At 47.6% G+C, this 19,938-nt stretch overlaps 1 protein-coding gene across 7 annotated transcripts in view; it reads left to right on the forward strand.

Annotated features, from left to right (window-relative positions):
• RAD51C (RAD51 paralog C) overlaps positions 1-19,938 on the forward strand; it is a 207,942-nt gene that overhangs the window by 147,138 nt on the left and 40,866 nt on the right. For 5 of the 7 annotated variants that reach the window (XR_010226127.1, XM_063953901.1, XM_063953898.1 and 2 more), the window contains 2 exons: positions 320-386; positions 15,574-15,634. Coding sequence is in view for 6 of the 7 variants with exons in the window: in XM_063953901.1 (XP_063809971.1) it covers positions 320-386; positions 15,574-15,634 (128 nt within the window). In the remaining variant the exon portion in view is untranslated. The remainder of the gene's footprint in view (positions 1-319; positions 387-15,573; positions 15,635-19,938) is intronic. The other 2 variants (XM_063953902.1, XM_063953903.1) reach the window with 1 other exon arrangement.

Raw genomic sequence — 19,938 nt, forward strand, 5'->3', positions numbered from 1 at the left:
ATTTGCCTGCACTTCAATGCAGCCGGGTGACGGGGGGAGTGAAGAAACTTCACTCCCCCCGTCACTGCCCCCCCGCCGCCGGGTCGCTCGTCGGCCGTCGGGCACCTCGGCGGCACATCGCCAAGTGAGTAGGGCCCATAACTCTCTCTGCAAATATTGTATCTGCCACACCTGCAGTGCACATGGTTTTACCCAACTGCTAACAAATTTGCTGCTGCGATCAACTCTGAATTACCCCCATACTCCAGGACAGATTAAAAAAAACAGCTTTTTCATATGCCTTATATGTGGTTCTATGCTAACATTTTTGTTTTTGTAGGTGATATTAACAAATCAGATGACTACAAGAATTGGACCTAGTGAAGCCATTTTGGTACCAGCTTTAGGTATTTAACAGTTTTCAACATTATTTAAGAAATAAGTAAAATGTATTTGTATCTGGGTTTGCAGCATATCATTGACAACTGATACTGTCATTGTTAAGTATATTGTAATTGACATATTTAGCCCATTGTTGAAATCTGGTCTTGAAGGAGAAGTCAGATGAAATCTTCCTATAATAGTCACATGGACACACCAATTCCAGTAGCATACATGTGATAGCCATTATATAAAACCTGTTGTTTCTCTTACGTCCTAGAGGGTACTGGGGTCCACATCAGTACCATGGGGTATAGACAGTACCACTAGGAGCCTTGGGCACTTTAAGAAATCAATAGTGTGCGCTGACTCCTCCCTCTATGCCCCTCCTACCAGACTCAGTTTAGAAAATGTGCCCGGAGGAGCCGGTCCTGCTTAGGGAAGCTCCTGAAGAGTTTTCTGCATTTATTTTCTGTTCGTTGTTTTCAGACAGGACTGGTTGGCACCAGCCTGTCTGCTTCGTGAGACTTAGAGATGGGGGGGGGGAAGCCCAACCTCCTATAGGGTTAATGGAGGACACCTAGCTCCTGAGGGTCCTATTCGCAAGCACCACCACGGTGAGCGTACAGTCCCGGCATCCGGGTTAGTGGGTCGCTGGCTGTAATGGCAGCATCAGGGTATGGAGCGCAGCACTGACATGCAGGCTGCGTCTCCAGGCTCAGTATAGCATGCTGTATGTGTGTGTGTTTCCGCTGTGATCGGCGAGCTGAGCTTTTTAACATTACCCTACACTGGCAAACAGCTTACAGGAATTCTAACCCGCTGTTAAGCTTCTTAGACACCTCAGCCAGTATAATAAAACCGGGAAGACCGCGCGCCATTACGGAGGCGGGGCTTCACTATTAGCGGATCCAGCAGCTCACCAGCGCCATTTTCCCTCTGTAGCTCACACTGACAGGATTTGCAGTGAAGCGCAGCTCCTCCACAAAGACTCCACGTTTCCTCAGCGGTAACATGCAGTCATAGTAAGGGGGGGGAGCGGTGTTAGAATACTAAGCCCTATTAAGGAGCCTAGTTTGCGACCCAAGCTGAGTTTGGCTTTAGCATATAGAGCGCGGTGTGGCTGGCTCCATCTTCTCTGTGTCTCTGCGGGCTCTGTGTGGGTTAACTGTGATTTCACCTTTACTGTGTGTGTGTCTCTCTTCACATTACCATGTCAAGGGAGTGTGTTTCCTGCACAGCAGAGTGTTAGTCTTTCCCGGGGGATTCACTACAGTGTACCCAAGATAGTACACATTCTCAGGCTAGTGGGTCTGAACCCGCATGGTTAGATTCCCTTAAAGGGATTATCTCACATATTTCTAATAAATTATCCCATAATGAGAAAGAGACGCAATACTTAAGACAGTTTGTGGAGGACCTGTTGACTAGAGATTCAGTTCCCATACCAGCGTCTCAGACCCCTGCCATTTGTCCACAAAAGCGTACTCTGGCCCAAATCCTGCAGGCTGACACTGATGATGACGTATCAGACGCGGAGGAGGGTGAAGTGGACTCGTGTGGGGGAGGATGTAGCCCTGTCACAAGGAATACAGGCTCTGATAGAAGCTATTAGAGAAGTCCTGCACATTCCTGACAAGGTGGCGGAGGTGGATGAGGAATCTTATTTTAATGTAAAAAAGAAATCCTCTGCTACATTCCCTTCTTCAAAGGAGTTAAATTCTCTGTTTGAAGAAACTTGGGTTAATTCAGACAAGAAGTTTCAGATCCCTAAAAGGTTACTCACATCCTTCCCGTTTCCTCAGGATGATAGGAAAAAGTGGGAAAATCCACCGATTGTTGACGCATTGGTATCTAGGTTGTCACCTAAGATAGTCTTACCTGTTCCTGGGGCAGCCTCCTTAAAGGACACGGCTGACCGCAAAATTGAGACCACTCTCTCAAATCCCTGTACACAGCTGCTGGTGTATAGATCACTAGGGCCATTGCAAAATGGTCAGGTAATCTAATTGACGGGTTAGTTTCCTTATCCAGGGGGGATATAATTTTGCTCCTAGAGCATATACAGGACTCTGCTAATTTTATGGTGGAGGCCATAAAGGAAATTGGTTTGCTCAACGCATGCACCACTGCCATGGCAGTGTCAGCACGCAGGGGCTTGTGGCTACGCCAGTGGACTGTGGATGCGGATTCCAGGAAAGGTGTGGAAAGCCTACCATTCACAGGTGAAGCCGTTTTTGGAGATGAACTGGATACGTGGATATCAAAGGCTACGGTGGGTAAGTTTACATACCTTCCTTCCGCAGCACCCCCAGCTAGGAAAACCTACTCTGCTCCAACTCTGCAGTCCTTTCAGACAGCGAAATTTAAAAGTAAATCCAAAGGTTCTTCTACAGCCTCCAAAGGCAATAGAGGCAAACCCAGAAAACCTGCAACTGCAGTTTTACAAGAACAGACCTCCTGTTCTGCTTCCTCAAAGCCTTCAGCATGACGGTGGACCACACTGCCTGGAAGACAGGCAGGTGGGAGCCTGATTAAGATATTTCAGTCACATATGGGCAACATCATGCCTGGATCCATGGGTCAAGGATCTTATCGCCAAGGGCTACAGACTGGAGTTTCAGGAACTCCCACCTCACAGATTCTTCAAATCAGGCCTACCAGCTTCTCCAGAAGCAAGCATGACTTTACAGGCAGCAATTCAAAAACTGGTACAGACTCAGGTCATTGTTCCAGTTCCACTTCACCTGCAAAACAAGGGTTATTATTCCAACCTGTTTGTGGTACCGAAACCAGACAGTTCGGTAAGGCCCATTTTAAACCTCAAGTCACTGAACCCGTACTTACGGGTGTTCAAATTCAAGTTGGAGTCTCTGAGAGCAATGATCTCAGTTCTGAAGGAGGGGGAATTCCTGGTGTCTCTGGATATCAAGGATGCGTACCTTCATATCCCGAATTGGCCGCCTTATCAGGCTTATCTAAGGTTTGCATTACAGGACTGTCACTACCAGTTCCAGGCCCTGCCATTTGGCCTCTCCACGGCACCAAGTGTGTTCACTAAGGTAATGGCACAGATGATGTTTCTCCTCCGCAAGCACTGAGTGAACATAATACCGTACCTGGACAATCAGCTGATAAAAGCACCATCCAGGGAGAGGTTGTTAGACAACATTGCCCTCTCAACACGACTACTCCAGGATCACGGGTGCATTCTGAACCTGCCAAAATCTCACCTGGAACCAACACGAAGGCTTCCTGGGGATGATACTGGATACGGAGGCACAGAAGGTATCCCTTCCATTGGAAAAGGCATTGGTAATTCAATCGATGGTGCAGGACGTTCTAAGACCGACCCAGATATCGGTGCATCTATGCCAGGCATGTCCAAACTGCGGCCCTCCAGCTGTTGCGAAACTACATATCCCAGCATGCCCTGACACAGTGTTGCTGTCAAAGAATTCTAAAGCTGTGTCAGGGCATGCTGGGATGTGTTACGAGGCACTGCAGTACGGAAGGTTTCACGCAAGGCCCTTCCAGCTGGACCTGTTGGACAAATGGTCCGGATTGCATCTTCACATGCACCAGAGGATACGTCTGTCGCCAAAAGCCAGGATTTATCTTCTGTGGTGGCTTCAGACTTCTTACCTGACCGAGGGCCGAAGGTTCGGTATTCAAAATTGGATTCTGCTAACCACAGACGTAAGCCTCAGAGGTTGGGGAGCAGTCACCGAAGGGGAACAGTTCCAAGGAAAATAGTCAAGTCAGGAAACCATTCTTCCTATCAACATTCTGGAACTAAGGGCCATATACAACGCCCTTCTACAGGCATCACATCTTCTTCAGGATCACGCCATTCAGGTTCACTTGGACAATGTGACGGCGGTAACGACCATAAACCGGCAGGGAAAAACGAAGAGCAGAGCAGCGATGTCAGAGGGGACAAGGATTCTCCTCTGGGCAGAATGGCACGCTGTGGCGTTGTCGGCAGTGTTCATTCCGGGAGTGGACAACTGGGAAGCAGACTTCCTCAACAGACACGACCTCCACCCAGGAGAGTGGGGCCTTCACCCGGAGGTGTTTGGGTGCTTGACACGTCGGTGGGGAATTCCACAAATCGACATGATGGCCTCTCGTTTCAACAAGAAGCTCAAGCGGTACTGTTCCAGGTCAAGAGACCCACAAGCAGTGGCGGTAGACGCTCTGGTGACTCCATGGGTCTACCAGATGGTGTACGTGTTTCCACCACTTCCATTGATCCCAAGTATTCTCAAAATAATAAAAAGGGAAAAGGTTCAAGCTATTCTCATTGCTCCGGACTGGCCACGAAGGGCCTGGTACGCGGATCTACTGGAGATGCTCCTAGAGGACCCTTGGCCTCTACCTCTTCGCAAGGATCTTCTACAACAGGGGCCGTTCATCACGGCTTACCGCGGCTATGTTTGACGGCTTGGAGGTTGAGCGTCAAATTCTAGCCTGGAAAGGGATCCCGGACAGGGTTATTCCAACCTTGATCCAAGCCAGAAAGGGGGTAACGTCTAAACATTACCACTGTATTTGGAAAAAATACGTCTCTTGGTGTGAGAACACGAAATTTCCTGGGGTGGAATTTCAACTGAGACGTTTTTTTTTCTGCATTCAGGAGTGGATGTGGGCCTAAGTTTGGGCTCCTTGAAAGTCCAGATTTCGGCCTTATCCATTTTCTTCCAGAAACAATTGGCTTCTCTCTCGGAGGTTCAGACATTTTTGAAGGGTGTTCTGCACATCCAACCGCCCTTTGTGCCTCCTATGGCACCTTGGGATCTCAACGTGGTGGTGCAGTTCCTGCAGTCGGAATGGTTTGAGCCTTTACAGGACGTTGACGTCAAGTTTCTTACTTGGAAGGCCATCACACTGTTTGCCTTGGCTTCACCAAGACGTGTGTCGGAGCTGCGGCGTTGTCTCACAAAAGCACCCATTTGATTTTTTCATGAAGATAGAGCTGAACTTTTTCATGAAGATAGAGCTGAACTCAGAACTCTTCCAAAGGTGGTGTCTGCGTTTCATATCAACCAACCTATTGTGGATCCGGTGGTTACCGACACCTCTGCTACTTCAAAGTCCCTGGATGCTGTGAGGGCTTTGAAGATCTATGTAAAGCGGACAGCTCGTCACAGAAAATCGGACTCGCTGTTTGTTCTCTACGATTCCAATAAAATTGGATGTCCTGCTTCAAAGCGGTCTATTGCTCGCTGGATCAGGCTTACTATCCAGCATGCTTATTCTACGGCAGGTTTGCCGGTTCCAAGATCTGTACAGGCCCACTCTACTAGGTCGGTGGGGTCTTCCTGGGCAGCTGCCCGGGGTGTCTCGGCTTTACAGCTCTGCCAAGCAGCTACTTGGTCAGGTTCGAACACGTTTGCTAAGTTCTACAAGTTCGATACTTTGGCATCTGATCACCTTCAGTTTGGTAAATCTGTTCTGCAGGAACCTCAGCACACTCCCACCCGGTTTGGGAGCTTTGGTACATCCCCATGGTACTAATGTGGACCCCAGTATCCTCTAGGACGTAAGAGAAAATAGGATTTTAATTACCTACCGGTAAATCCTTTTCTCGTAGTCCGTAGAGGATACTGGGCGCCCGCATAGTGCTTCGTGTTTTCCTGCACTGTTACTTGGTTCAGTATTGTTGTTGGTTCAGCTGTTGCTGTTCCTGTTCGGGTGAAATTCAATTGTTTGAAAAGTCAGTTGGGTGTCTGTTTTTTCCTATCTAATAGACAGAAAAAAACAGACACCCAACCGACTTTTCAAACATTTCAATTCCCCCTTTCAAGTTTGGTTAGCATGGCTTTCCTCTTGTTTGTGTGTGCTGGTATAAATCTCACCACTGTTTTTTAAATCCTTCTCTCAAACTATGTCGTCTCCTCGGCCCACAGTTTCTAGACTGAGTCTGGTATGAGGGGCATAGAGGGAGGAGCCAGCGCACACTATTGATTTCTTAAAGTTCCCAAGGCTCCTAGTGGACCCGTCTATACCCCATGGTACTAATGTGGACCCCAGTATCCTCTACGGACTATGAGAAAAGGATTTACTGGTAGGTAATTAAAATCCTATTTTTGTTTTTGTGTTTTTTTCAGTAGTAGAGATTGTTGTTTCTAGACTATATACTAATTAACATTAAAGTTATAAATTTGTAGTTACTAAATATACATTTTTGTACAACTATTGCAAAGTACCTTGATAACTGTGTAGTAGGATAGCATAATACATTATATAATATACCAAAGATATATAAACGCAGGCTGTATGATGCCAGCAAGATTAATATAATTATGCCTGCTGGTAGCAGTATAGATACTGGGACACCCCCTATATAAATGTTTCTGGTATTATATCAAGGCAGACTGCATCATACTTGCCTACCTGACCCTCTCCATGAGGGAGAAAATGCTCTTTTCCTGGTAATGTATGATTGCCATCACCTGTGGTGAAACACCTTTCTTATCAATTACCTAGCTCACTACAGGTGATGGCAATCATAAATTTCCAGGAAAGTCCAGGAACAGAGCATGTTCTCCCTCATGGAGAGGGTCAGGTAGGCAAGTATGTCACTGCATCATTGAATGGGAATAAATTAGCTGAACTCTGATTTAGTGTACTCTGGTGCTTAAACGAGTCTTCGTTTCCTCCTGGGAGAGGAGCCACAAACTAGTATTTTTATTTTCCCTACTTGTATATAATGTAGTGCAGTGGGTGCATTATTTAACAAGCTGCCCAATTTCCGTGCATGTAACTCAACTTCACAGACCAGTCTCTGGATTATACTTACTCAGTGTATTTGTATTCACAATTGCATTGTCCTCAGGGTTTTCCTTCCTTGCTATCCGAATGGCACTTTAGTGACTGGGTACAACACATAAAATCCCCTCTGGAGCCATTAGTTTTCACTCTCCTATTTAATTTGCCTGTAGTGGAAATCATTTAATTATAATATAAGCATTGATTGCCTTAATCTGACTAGTTAGATGTTTTAGAAAAGGAAAATATATTTCCTTAGATTTTTTTAAAATGATCAGGCAAATTCTTGTGTTAGATTATGTTGTCATAGCCTGTGTGTGATCACACCTGTTTCAACTTACTTAATTTACCCTTATGTCTTTGGGAAAATATTAGTAGCTATTCCGTGTCTATACAATTGATAGATAATGCAGTGTTCTAATGCTTTATGTATAATGCATTCATTTTATTTCACAGTGAGGGCTTCAGAAAAAATAGGATTTTGGTACTTACCAGGTAAATCCTTTTCTTTGAATCCATAGGGGTCACTGGAGTACTCTTGGGATATGGACGGGCTTCCGTAGGAACACAGCACTGAATATTTAAATTTAGTAACACTCCACCCCTCCATATCCCTGAGCACTTACTCAGTGTTTTTTACTGAGCCGAACAGGAATTAAGAGAGGTTAATAATGGAGTATTACATATAACATAACTGACAATAACGAAGTTAACCCATAACGTTACTGACAACTAACAGTTGACACCCTAACCAGCACTTGTAACGTGAACCAGTCGGTGAAAATGTGTTACCATAAGATCCTCAGAACTAACCCCAAGTAAGTAAACTGCTCTGGGTGGGCGTCCAGTGACCCCTATGGATTCAAAGAAAAGGATTTACCTGGTAAGTACCAAAATCCTATTTTCTTTTTCATCCACTAGGGGTCACTGGAGTACTCTTGGGACGTACCAAAGCTTCCCCCGTGGGCGGGAGAGCAGTTTGGCACTTGTAACACTAGGCGGCCAAAGCTAGATGCTGATGCCGCAAAAGTATCAAACTTGTAAAAGCGCACAAACGTGTGCACTGAAGACCATGTAGCCGCCCGGCAAAGCTGCGTCGCAGAAGCCCCACGACCAGCTGCCCATGAAGTTCCCACAGAACGTGTGGAATGAGCGGTTACTGACGTAGGCGGTTGTAACCTAGCATGAAGGTAAGCCTGGCGTATGGTCAGTTTTATCCATCTGGATAAAGTTTGTTTAGATGCTGGCCAACCCATCTTGGCAGCATCATAGAGAACAAATAACGTATCCGTCTTACGAACTGAAGACGTTCGGGTTACATAAACGCGTAACGCACGAACCACATCCAGAGTTCCAGAATGTGCTGTCAACACAGGAACTACTATTGGTTGATTGATGTGAAAAGATGACACTACCTTTGGTAAGAAGGCGGGATTCGTCCGAAGTTCCGCTCTGTCATCATGAAACACCAAATACGGTGGCTTGCAGGACAAGGCACCCAAATCCGAAACACGCCTTGCCGAAGCTAAGGCTAAGAGAAAAATTGTTTTCCAAGTGAGAAACTTTATATCCACTTGTTGTAAGGGTTCAAAATATGAAGACTGTAAGAACTCCAAAACCAGATTCAAGTCCCATGGCGCTGTAGGTGGAATGAAAGGAGGCTGTACCCTGATTACACCTTGGAGAAAGGTGCGTATAGACGGCAATAGAGCCAATCGTCTTTGAAAGTAAATTGACAAAGCAGATACCTGCACCTTTAGTGTAGATAAACGCAATCCTCCATCTAAGCCTGATTGTAGAAACAACAAAAGGCGGCATAACTTGAAAGCTGATGTCGGAAATTTCCGAGCTTCACACCAACCTATATAGGCACGCCATATTCTGTAATAATGAGCTGCCGTAACCGGCTTTCTAGCCCGTAACATGGTTGGTATAACTGAATCTGGAATGCCCTCTCTTTTTAAGAGGGCGGTCTCAACAGCCACCCCGTCAAACGCAGCCGCGCTAAATCGGGGTAAAGAAAAGGACCCTGTTGTAACAGGTCTGGACGTATCGGGAGTGGCCACGGATCGTCTGCGAGTAATCCTCGAAGATCCGAGAACCAAGCTCTCCGAGGCCAATGAGGCGCCACTAGTATGACTGTGAGCGACTCTCTTTTGATCCGTTTTAGCACCAGAGGGAGCAGCGGAAACGGTGGAAACAGATACACCAGACTGTACGGCCACGCGACAGTGAGAGCATCCACCGCGACTGCCTTTGGATCTCTTGTTCTGGACACATACTGGGGCGTTTGATGATTGTGTCGAGATGCCATCAGGTCCACCTGAGGATAACCCCATCGCTGAACCAACATGTGAAACACTTCTGGATTTAATGACCATTCGCCTGGGTGAAGATCCCGACGACTGAGATAATCCGCTTCCCAGTTGTCCACTCCCGGAATGAACACGGCCGACAATATCACCTGGTGGTATTCTGCCCAATTGAGGATTCGAGCTACTTCCCGCATTGCCATGCGGCTTCTCGTTCCTCCTTGTTTGTTGATGTATGCGACCGCTGTCGCATTGTCCGACTGCACTTGGACAGGCTGAGAGCGAACCATGTGCACCGCTTGTCGTAGCGCATTGAAAATCGCGCGGAGTTCTAGAACATTTATTGACAGCAATTTTTCGTGATCCGCCCAGAGACCCTGGAGCTGACAATTTTGAATTACCGCTCCCCAACCTCTGAGACTGGCGTCCGTAGTTAGAATTATCCAATTGCAAACTCCGAACCGTCTTCCTGCGGTTAAATTGTGTTCCTTGAGCCACCATAGCAGAGAAACTCTTGCTATTGGTGACAACCTCACTCTGTGGTGAATCTGCAGATGCGAGCCCGACCACTGGGCAAGCACGTTCAGCTGAAATGGACGAGAGTGAAATCTCCCGAACTGAAGCGCCTCGAAAGCTGCCACCATTGTGCCTAACAGGCGAATGCACAAGTGTACCGACACTGTGCGTGGTTTGAGTACTAATTGTACTAGATGGCGTAGCATTTGTACTTTCTGTTGTGGTAGGTAAATCCTTTGATTGACCGTATCGAGAATCATACCTAGGAACTGAAGGCGTTGAGACGGAATCAGATGTGATTTCTTGAAATTGACAATCCAACCGTGGTGAACCAGTACATTGTAAGTTAGCAGCGCATGTTGGGTAAGTATCTGTTGAGACGGAGCTTTGATGAGCAGATCGTCTAAATACGGAACTATCGTCACTCCCAGGGATCTGAGGTGAGCTATCATCACAGACATTACTTTGGTGAATACCCGAGGCGCTGATGACAGGCCAAACGGCAGAGCCTGAAACTGGTAATGGTTTTGGCGTATTGCAAATCGTAAGAATTTCTGATGAGGCTGCCAAATTGGAATGTGTAAGTACGCATCCTTGAGGTCTAGCGCAATCATAAATTCCTTGGTCTCTAACCCCGCAATCACCGACCGTAGAGACTCCATTTTGAATCTGTAGTAAGTTACGTACTGATTGAGGCCCTTTAAGTTCAATATTGGTCTGACTGAGCCATCCGGCTTCGGGACCACAAATAGACTTGAATAATAACCCTGACCCTGTTGGTGTACAGGGACCGGAATCAACCCTGCCGAATCCAGTAAGGACTGAATGGCAATTTGCAAAACTGTCCTCTTGTCGTCCGACAGAGGCAAACCTGTCTTGAAAAACCGCAGAGGCGGAAGACAGTCGAACTCTATTTTGTAACCTTTTAACACTAAATTGCGAATCCAGCCCTCCGCGGACGTGTGGAACCACGCCCCATGGAACGTGTGAAGGCGTGCTCCCACAATTGGAGATCCGAGATGGGCTGGTAACCCGTCATGCCACTGGCTTGTCGGTAACCTTAGCGTCTTGGCGAGTTGTGTTGGTTTGATGGAAACCACGTCCTCGACCACGTCTAGCAGGCGTGGCTGATCCTCTGCCACGTCCTCGAAAGGGCTGAGGTCTAAAGGATTTGAACGAAGGTCCAGCGTACCTTCTTCTTGGCGCAGGTGGAGGCAATGGTAAGAACACAGACTTACCTCCCGTAGCCTCCTTAATCCATGCGTCCAATTCTGGACCAAACAACTTCTTGCCATCGTAAGGCAACGCCTCTATACTTCGTTTGACCTCTGCCTCCGCTTGATAAGTACGCAGGTAGAGTGCTCTTCGTGCCGTAACTAGCGAAGATGAAATACGAGAAGTGAGCTGACAGACGTCAGTAGACGCTGTACAGAGATACTCTACAGCCTCAATCATTTGATTCACCTGAATTATCAGGTTTTCGTCATGTAAAGCCGATTTGAGTTCTGTAAGCCATATTATGAGCGCCTTAGTGACCCAAATGCCAACCAATCCAGGTCTTAGCATCACACCTGCTGCTACATACATGGATTTAAGCATAGTTTCTATCTTACGATCTGACGGATCTTTAAGCGTAGTAGCTGATGGCACTGGTATGGTTAATTTCTTGGTAAGCTTTGACACTGAAGAATCAACTATTGGTGGATTCTCCCATGTACCCGTTACCGATTCTGGAAACGGATAACTAGACTTAAATCTGCGAGGTATAGAAAACCGTTTATCTGGATTCTGTCTGGATTCTACTAACATCTGATTTAGAGAATCCGACACAGGAAAACTTACTGGCGTCTTCCGTCGTTTAGTAAATATGACCTGATCATTGGTGAGAGGCTGCTCAGCTTCAGGAAACCTTAGCGACTGCCGTACCGCTCTGATGAGATCATCAATGCCGGAACTGTTAACATCCTCGCCGTCTGACTCCACTTCGCCCTCCTCCCCCTCATCGTGTTCCGTGAGGTCTGGGATGGAATCGTCAGACTGCAACATAGCAGACACTGGAAAATCATAAGACATATGAAAATTATCCCGTTTGCCCAAAATGGATTTGGACCCTACGCAAGGCTGAGACGCCTCCGGTAGTTCTGGCGGTCTCACCCTAGACTCAGATCTTAGCGTTTCTCGCTCCAGACGAGCAGCGGTCATTTCTGTCTGAAATTTCTCCAGTACATTTACTAACATACCCCACGGAGGATCCGGTGATGAAATTGGTTGCAAAACCGGAGCAGAAATGGTATTCTGAACGGAATCCACAAAACATACGTTACATGTGGTAGATCCATCCGGTAACACACTGCCACATACTTTGCAAATATGCTTTTTAGTTTTTGCTGGTGCCTTACTCATTATGGCGACAGACAATACAATACACAAAACACAGACACCTGCACGACTCAGTAAAATAGCAATAAGGTGGCTCTGTATATATATCTGGCCCAGTGCAATACACGTGGCCAGTACTATAAATTTTGATCCCAAATTCCCACGAACACCCCTGCGCCTCCGGTGGAGAAGAGATGTAGGACAGGAACGTTCTGGAATCACAGAGGAAGACACAGGAAGCATGTTAAAAATGGCTGCCCTGCTATACTTATACATATAATCACAGTGCTGCATTCACTGATTATACTGTAATAATCCCTCTGCTGCTGCAGTATTTCACTGATATGTCCCCCCTGTAATGGCTGTTTATCTTATTACAGCGGCAGCGCAGCGTGTGGGCCCCCAGCGGGTATCGTAGAGCGCTATGTGCCTCGTGTGTCCCAGCGGTGGGCTCCTGTATAATAGCGTGTCAGCTACCAAGGTAGCGCTGCGGCGAAGTGAGGGTCGTTCCGAGGTGCCTGGCCGGAGGCTGTGGCCTAACGGGCGGGTACCTGAGCGGGGAGAGCCGCGGCGCCTGCACGGAGGTCTGTGGCCGAACGTGCGGGCGCCTGAGTGGAGAGAGCCGCTGCGCCTGCACGGAGGTCTGTGGCCGAACGTGCGGGCGCCTGAGTGGAGAGAGCCGCGGTGCCTGCACGGAGGTCTGTGGACGAACGTGCGGCCGCCTGAGCGGGGTGGAATGGGCGGGCGCCTGAGCGGGAAGATGCCGGAGGCTGAGAGGGGAGAGCCGCTCCTTGCCGTCACCCAGCACTATGTCTCCACACGTCGGGGCGGCAGCGGGAGCTGACCGCCCCGTTTCACATACCTCACTCCTGCAGACGTGCGGAGGCTCCGACGGGGCTTTTCAGTAAGCGCCGGCCAGCCAGTGCAGGAGGATGTGAGGGCTGTGAGGGAGCTCTTTCAGAGAGGCCCGACACGCCCGTGCTGCAATCAGCAGCTGCACTATCCCTGACCCTGCCTTTTGGAAGGGGGACAGGGATGTGGTCAAACAGTAGAAAAAATAAAAATTAAAAATAAAAGTTTCTTCAACAAAACCGTGACTTCAGCTAAGCATGTGTTGCCACGTTCAGCACAGAAAAAACACTGAGTAAGTGCTCAGGGATATGGAGGGGTGGAGTGTTACTAAATTTAAATATTCAGTGCTGTGTTCCTACGGAAGCCCGTCCATATCCCAAGAGTACTCCAGTGACCCCTAGTGGATGAAAAAGAAAAAACCTGCAGTAGTTAGATTCCCAGAGATAATAAGGGCCTATACTTTTTAGTAAAAACATGTTTTCCTTGTGGTGCAATTAAAGGTGTATGCCACATGATGGCACAGCCAATATACCTGTTCTTACAAAGCTAGTTGCTCTGTGTTGCAAACTGCCCCGTCTGTATTCTATCCCCTGCTCTGCCATCTATCTTTCCGCCGTTCAACTCCGTCTCTGCTGCACTGTCTAGCCCCCCTTCCATCCTGCCCTAGGCTAGACCTGTCCCATTTTGTTAGCAGTGGGAGCCACTGGGGTGCATGGCTCAGCTATTACTGCACATGAGTGTAATAGGCCCTACACACTGGACAACATCAGTCAAAGATATGAACGATCTTGTTCATAAATGAACGAGATACCGTTCATATCTTTGAGTGTGGATGCACCAGCGATGAACGATGCGCGGCCCCGCGCTCGTTCACCGCTGGTCCCCCGTCGGCTGTACATGCAGGCCAATATGGACGATCTCGTCCATATTTGCCTGCACTTCAATGCAGCCGGGTGACGGGGGCAGTGAAGAAACTTCACTCCCCCCGTCACTGCCTCTCCGCCGCCGGGTCGCCCGCCGGGCAGCTCGGCGGCGGATCGGCCAATGTGTAGGGCCCTTTAGAGATGGGACAGACATTACAGATTAGTATATAAATGAGCTGAAGAAAAAAAATCAGTTAATTGACCTATTAAAGGATCAAGTGCAGACAGAAAGCAATCAAACCACTTGACTATTTGGGACATTAAAATATTTGAGTACACTGCTGCCACCGCAATGGAGGCCGCAGTAGCGTCAGCCATTGATAGTGAACTCCATCATCTGCACTGCAAAAAGGGGAGAAAGTTGAAGCAATATCTTAAATTTTCATATTTTAAAGCTCCAACTGAATAACAGGAGAACTTTTGGGGGGTTTTTTCAAAATAACTAGAAAGATGTTAACAGGTAAACTTAACCACTTAACTGGCAATTTTTCCCCCCCAAAACTGCTCAGTAATCTGAGCAGCCACAGGTACACCGGGGTGCAGATGGGTGTTGATTTACATTTCCCGGGCAGCTGCTCCTCCATGCAGCAGCCGGGTGGGGGTACTTCTGTTCTGACTGACAGACACCTGTAATAGCAATCTAATACTTGCCCATGTAGCAACATATCACGACATGACATGTCCAGCAAACAAAATCTGGGTATTAATTTGGAACCAGAGAAGGCCACAAACATTATGTCGATAGAGCGTCCAACTCAGGTAAGCATATACCCAGGTTCAGCATGAGTTACCGATAGATGGGATGCCGGCGGTCAGTATACCAACAGTGGCATCCCGTTCATCAGAATCCCGACAGGCCACCATTTAGCCCCCTAATCCTCACCTTTTCCTAACCCTCCCTTATGGGTGCCTAACCCTCCCCGATGCTGCCTAACCCAACCCTCCCCGCTTGGTGCCTAACCCTAAACCTCCCTTCCTCGCTACCTAAACCTAACCCTCCCCACTTGGTGCCTAACCCTAAACTCCCCTTCTATGTCCCTAACCCTTGCTCCCTGGTCCCTAACCTTAACCTTCCCGTGCCTGCACCCAAAGCCTAACCCCCCTTCTGGTGCTTAAATCTAAACTCCACCCCCGGCAGGACGGCAGCGCGTCCCGCTGTCAGGACGATCGGGATGCAGGGTTTCAGTATTTCGACACCGGGATTGTGTCCTTCCTCGGGATCCCGGCGTCTGTATATCGGCTTCTGGTATCCTGTTCGTCGTCAAGCTAATTGCTTTCCATATACCCTTACCGATCGGCTGCACGATATGTTGTACTGACGTCACAGCCGGGAGGACAAATTTGGTGTCAGTTCCCGCAGCAAGTGTACAGGAGATCTGACCGCTCGTACACACAGCCAGGTGTGAACAATACTTCTTAGCAATCTTGCAGTCAACTTTTTGATTTCTTTTTTATAGGTGAAAGCTGGGGACATGCAGCTTCTACTCGTGTAATACTACATTGGGAGAGTATGAAAAGGTTTGTAAACATTTTGTTGTATCTAGCATTCAATGCTGCCTGAAGTTTATGGGATTGATTTAGTCGGAAGCCTTCCATTTGCCCACGGATGTGAGCTAACTACATTATGGTAATACGTATGAGAATCCACCTTTGTATTATAAAAGTCCATGCATCCGCTTCCATCATCCTTAGTGTGCTAGTATTAAGCTGAGTGCAATAGATGCAGCTGAGAAGACATCCCATTTCTGTCCGCATGCTGCCAATGAGCATGGAAGTTAGTTGACACTACCACAAATGAAAGAGTTCAGTGCGATTACATGGTCACTGCCCAGAAACTCCTATTATATTACAACCAAAATGTAGTAATTTAAAAATATTGTGACAGTTGTTTCAGAGAGGCAACTCTGTGATTTGGTTCCAGTAGCTTTTGGTGCTGATAGGATAGGTTTGTGAAAGATGACTTTTTGGGGAATGGGGGAAAATTAAAATCTATTTAGTGGTCGAAGAACTAGCTGTTTTTGTCACACACATTAAAATACTTTATTGGCAGTGCATTAATGTAAATTTGCATATTTAAATATAAATTATTTCTTCTAAGTGGAAGGGAGCTTGCGTTTTTGCTGGATTTTTGTTTCTTCTATATCTTTTAACAATATTTCATATTTCTCTTACGTCCTAGTGGATACTGGGGTCTTGTACTTTAGTACCATGGGGTATAGATCGGGTCCACTGGAGCCTGGCACTTTAAAACTTGTAGTGTGTGTATGTTTGTGCTGGCTGCTCCCCTCTATGCCCCTCCTACCAGACTCAGTTTAGAAAAATGTGCCCAAGGAGCCGGGTGCACTTCTCTGGAGCTCCAGAGATTTTTCTGCTTGGCAGACAGACTACCTGCTTCGTGGGACTTAGAGGGGAGACCGAACCAACCTCTTGAGGGTTAATGGTTTGTAATCCCGGCTGACAGGATACTGAGCTCCTGAGGTGCTGATCGCTCATTGTCAGGGAATGGTGGCACAAGGATGGGAGTGCAGCTCTGACAGGATGCATCACTTGCTAAGGGGGTGCAACTAATGATTGAAGCCAGTAGGGATATTTTACATATTACTGAGAAGGTACCTGAGCAGGTTGAGGAATCTTATTTTACTGAAAGTAAGAAATCCTCGCTTACCTTCCCGGCTTCTAAGGAGTGAAAAATCCTATGAAAACCCAGAGAAAAAATTCCAGATTCCAAAAAGGGTTCTTATTGATTTTCCTTTCCCTGAAGAGGACACAAAAAAGTGGGAAAACACCCCTATAGTAGACGCTTCTGTATCTAGGCTGTCAAAAAAGGTGGTTTTACCTGTCCCTGGTTCAACGACTTTGAAAGAATCGGCTGACCGCAAGATTGAGACTACGCTCAAATCACTATACACAGCTAATGGCGTAGCTTTAAGGCCCACCATTGCTTGTGCGTGTATTTCTAAAGCCATAGTAAAGTGGTCAGGCACATTACTTGAGGACTTAGATACTATGGATAGGTGTGACATTGATTTGTTTTTGTGTCACATACAGGATTTTGCAGGTTTCATGGTGGAGGCCGTGAAGGACATTGGCATGCTAAATGCGAGGGCTACGTCCATGGCGGTCTCGGCACGCAGAGGACTCTGGCTACGCCAATGGACTGCGGATACAGAATCCAAGAAGAGTGTGGAGAACCTACCCTTCACAGGTCAGGCTCTGTTTGGGGACGCATTGGATGCGTGGATTTCCGCGGCAACTGCGAGTAAGTCAACCTTTCTTCCCTCAGCAGCACCACCGGCTAGGTTATCTTTTCCTACGTCTACACTGCAGTCCTTTTGGACCGAAAAATGTAACAAATCCAAACCCCCCTCCACCTTCTTTACGGGAGGTCGGGGAAAATCCAGGAAACCTGCACGAACAGGATCTCAGGAACAGAAACCAAGTTCTGCTTCCTCAAATCTTCTGCATGACGGTGGACCTCCCAGCCTGGAGATCAGGCAGGTGGGAGTGAGACTAAAAGATTTCAGTCACATCTGGGCGTCATCATGCCTAGACCCCTGGGTAACAGATATTGTTGTCCAGGGGTACAGACTGGAGTTTCAAGAACTCCCACCTCACAGATTCTTCAAATCAGACTTACCAGCTTCGCTGACAGAAAGTGCTATCCTACAGAATGCCATTCAAAAATTGGTTCAAACAAATGTCATTGTTCCAGTTCCACCTCACCTACAACACAAGGGTTATTACTCAAACCTGTTTGTGGTACCGAAACCGGACGGTTCGGTAAGGCCAATATTAAATCTAAAGTCATTGAACCCCTACTTGAGGGAATTCAAATTCAAGATGGAGTCTCTGAGAGCGGTGATCTCAGTTCTGGAGGAGGGAGAATTCCTGGTATACCTGGATATCAAGGATGCATACCTTCACGTTCCGATCTGGCCACCTCCCCAGGCTTACCTCAGATTTGCGCTGCTGGACTGTCACCGTTCCTGGCACTGCCATTTGGCCTCTCCACGGCACCGAGGGTGTTCACCAAGGTCATGGCAGAGATGATGCTACTCCTCCGCAGGCAGGGAGTGAACATAATACCATATCTGGATGATCTGCTGATAAAAGCATCTTCCAGGGAGAGGTTGTTGCTGAGTATTGCTCTCTCAACTCGACTACTCCAAGATCATGGGTGGATCCTCAACCTTCCAAAGTCACATTTGAAGCCAACAAGGAGACTGCCCTTCCTGGAGATCATACTCGACACGGAGATGCAGAGGATGTTTCTACCGGTGGAGAAAGCGTTGGTGATCCAATCAATGGTACGGGACGTCCTGAAGCCATCCTGGGTATCAGTTCATCAGTGCATTCGCCTTCTGGAGAAGATGGTAGCCTCCTACGAGGCTCTACAGTATGGAAGATTCCATGCGAGGTCCTTCCAACTGGATCTCCTAGACAAATGGTCAGGTTCTCATCTTAACATTTACCAGCGGATACCCCCGTCCCAGAAAGCCAGAATTTCACTCCTCTGGTGGCTGCAAACGTATCACTTACTCGAGGGCCACAGGTTCGGGATTCAGTATTGGATCCTTCTAACCACGGATGCAAGTCTCAGAGGTTGGGGTGCAGTCACCCAAGGAGAAAATTTCCAAGCTTCCGATAAACATTCTGGAACTAAGGGCCATATACAACGGCCTTCTACAAGCGGCACATCTTCTTCAGGATCATGCCATTCAGGTTCAGTTGGACAATATAACTGCAGTGTCCTACATAAACCGACAGGGCAGAACGAAGAGCAGAGCGGCAATGTCGGAGGTAACAAGAATCCTCCTCTGGGCAGAAAAGCACGCGGTGGCGTTGTCTTCGATCTTCATTCCGGAAGTGGACAACTTGGGAAGCGGACTTCCTCGGCAGACACGATCTCCATCCAGGAGAATGTGGCCTCCACCCGGAGGTGTTCGCAGAAGTGTCAAGCCAATGGGGTGTCCCTCAGATAGACATGATGGCTTCTCGCCTCAACAAGAAGCTTCAGAGGTACTCTTCCAGGTCACGAGACCCACAAGCAGTGGCAGTATCTCCGTGGGTGTTCCAGTCATTGTATGTGTTCCCTCCACTTCCACTCATCCCAAGGATTCTCAAGCTAATAAAAAGAACAAGAGTTCAGGCGATCCTCATTGCTCCGGACTGGCCATGAAGGGCTTGCTATGCAGATCTTCTGGAATTATTGCTGGATGATCAAAGACCTCTTCGCGAGGACCTTCTTCAACAGGGCCCTTACGCCTATGAAGACTTACCACAGCTACGTTTAACGGCATGGAGGTTGAACGCCAGATCTTAGCTCGGAAGGGTATTCCGACGAAGGTCATTCCTACCCTGATACAGGCTATGAAGGGAGTAGCGTCTAAGCATTACCATCGAATTTGGAAAAAGTATGTGTCTTTATGTGAATCCAAGAGGTTTCCTACGGCGGAGTTTCAACTGGAACGGTTTCTCCTCTTTCTGCAAGCAGGTGTGGATGTGGAGCTATGCTTGGGCTCCATCAAGGTCCAGATTTCGGCCTTGTCCATTTTCTTCCAGAAGCAATTGGCTGCTCTCCCGGAGGTTCAGATTTTCTTGAAAGGGGTTCTGCACATCCAACCACCTTTTATGCCTCCTACGGCACCTTGGGATCTTAATGTGGTGCTGCAGTTCCTGCAGTCGGATTGGTTTGAGCCTTAACAGGAGGTGGATGTCAAGTTTCTTACTTGGAAGGCGGTCACGCTGTTGGCATTGGCATCTGCTAGACGTGTGTCTGAACTCGGGGCACTGTCTTGTAAGAGCCCCTTTTTGATTTTCCA

The sequence above is a fragment of the Pseudophryne corroboree genome, chromosome 2 (genome assembly GCF_028390025.1).
Source record: "Pseudophryne corroboree isolate aPseCor3 chromosome 2, aPseCor3.hap2, whole genome shotgun sequence".
In the NCBI taxonomy this organism is placed as follows: domain Eukaryota; kingdom Metazoa; phylum Chordata; class Amphibia; order Anura; family Myobatrachidae; genus Pseudophryne; species Pseudophryne corroboree.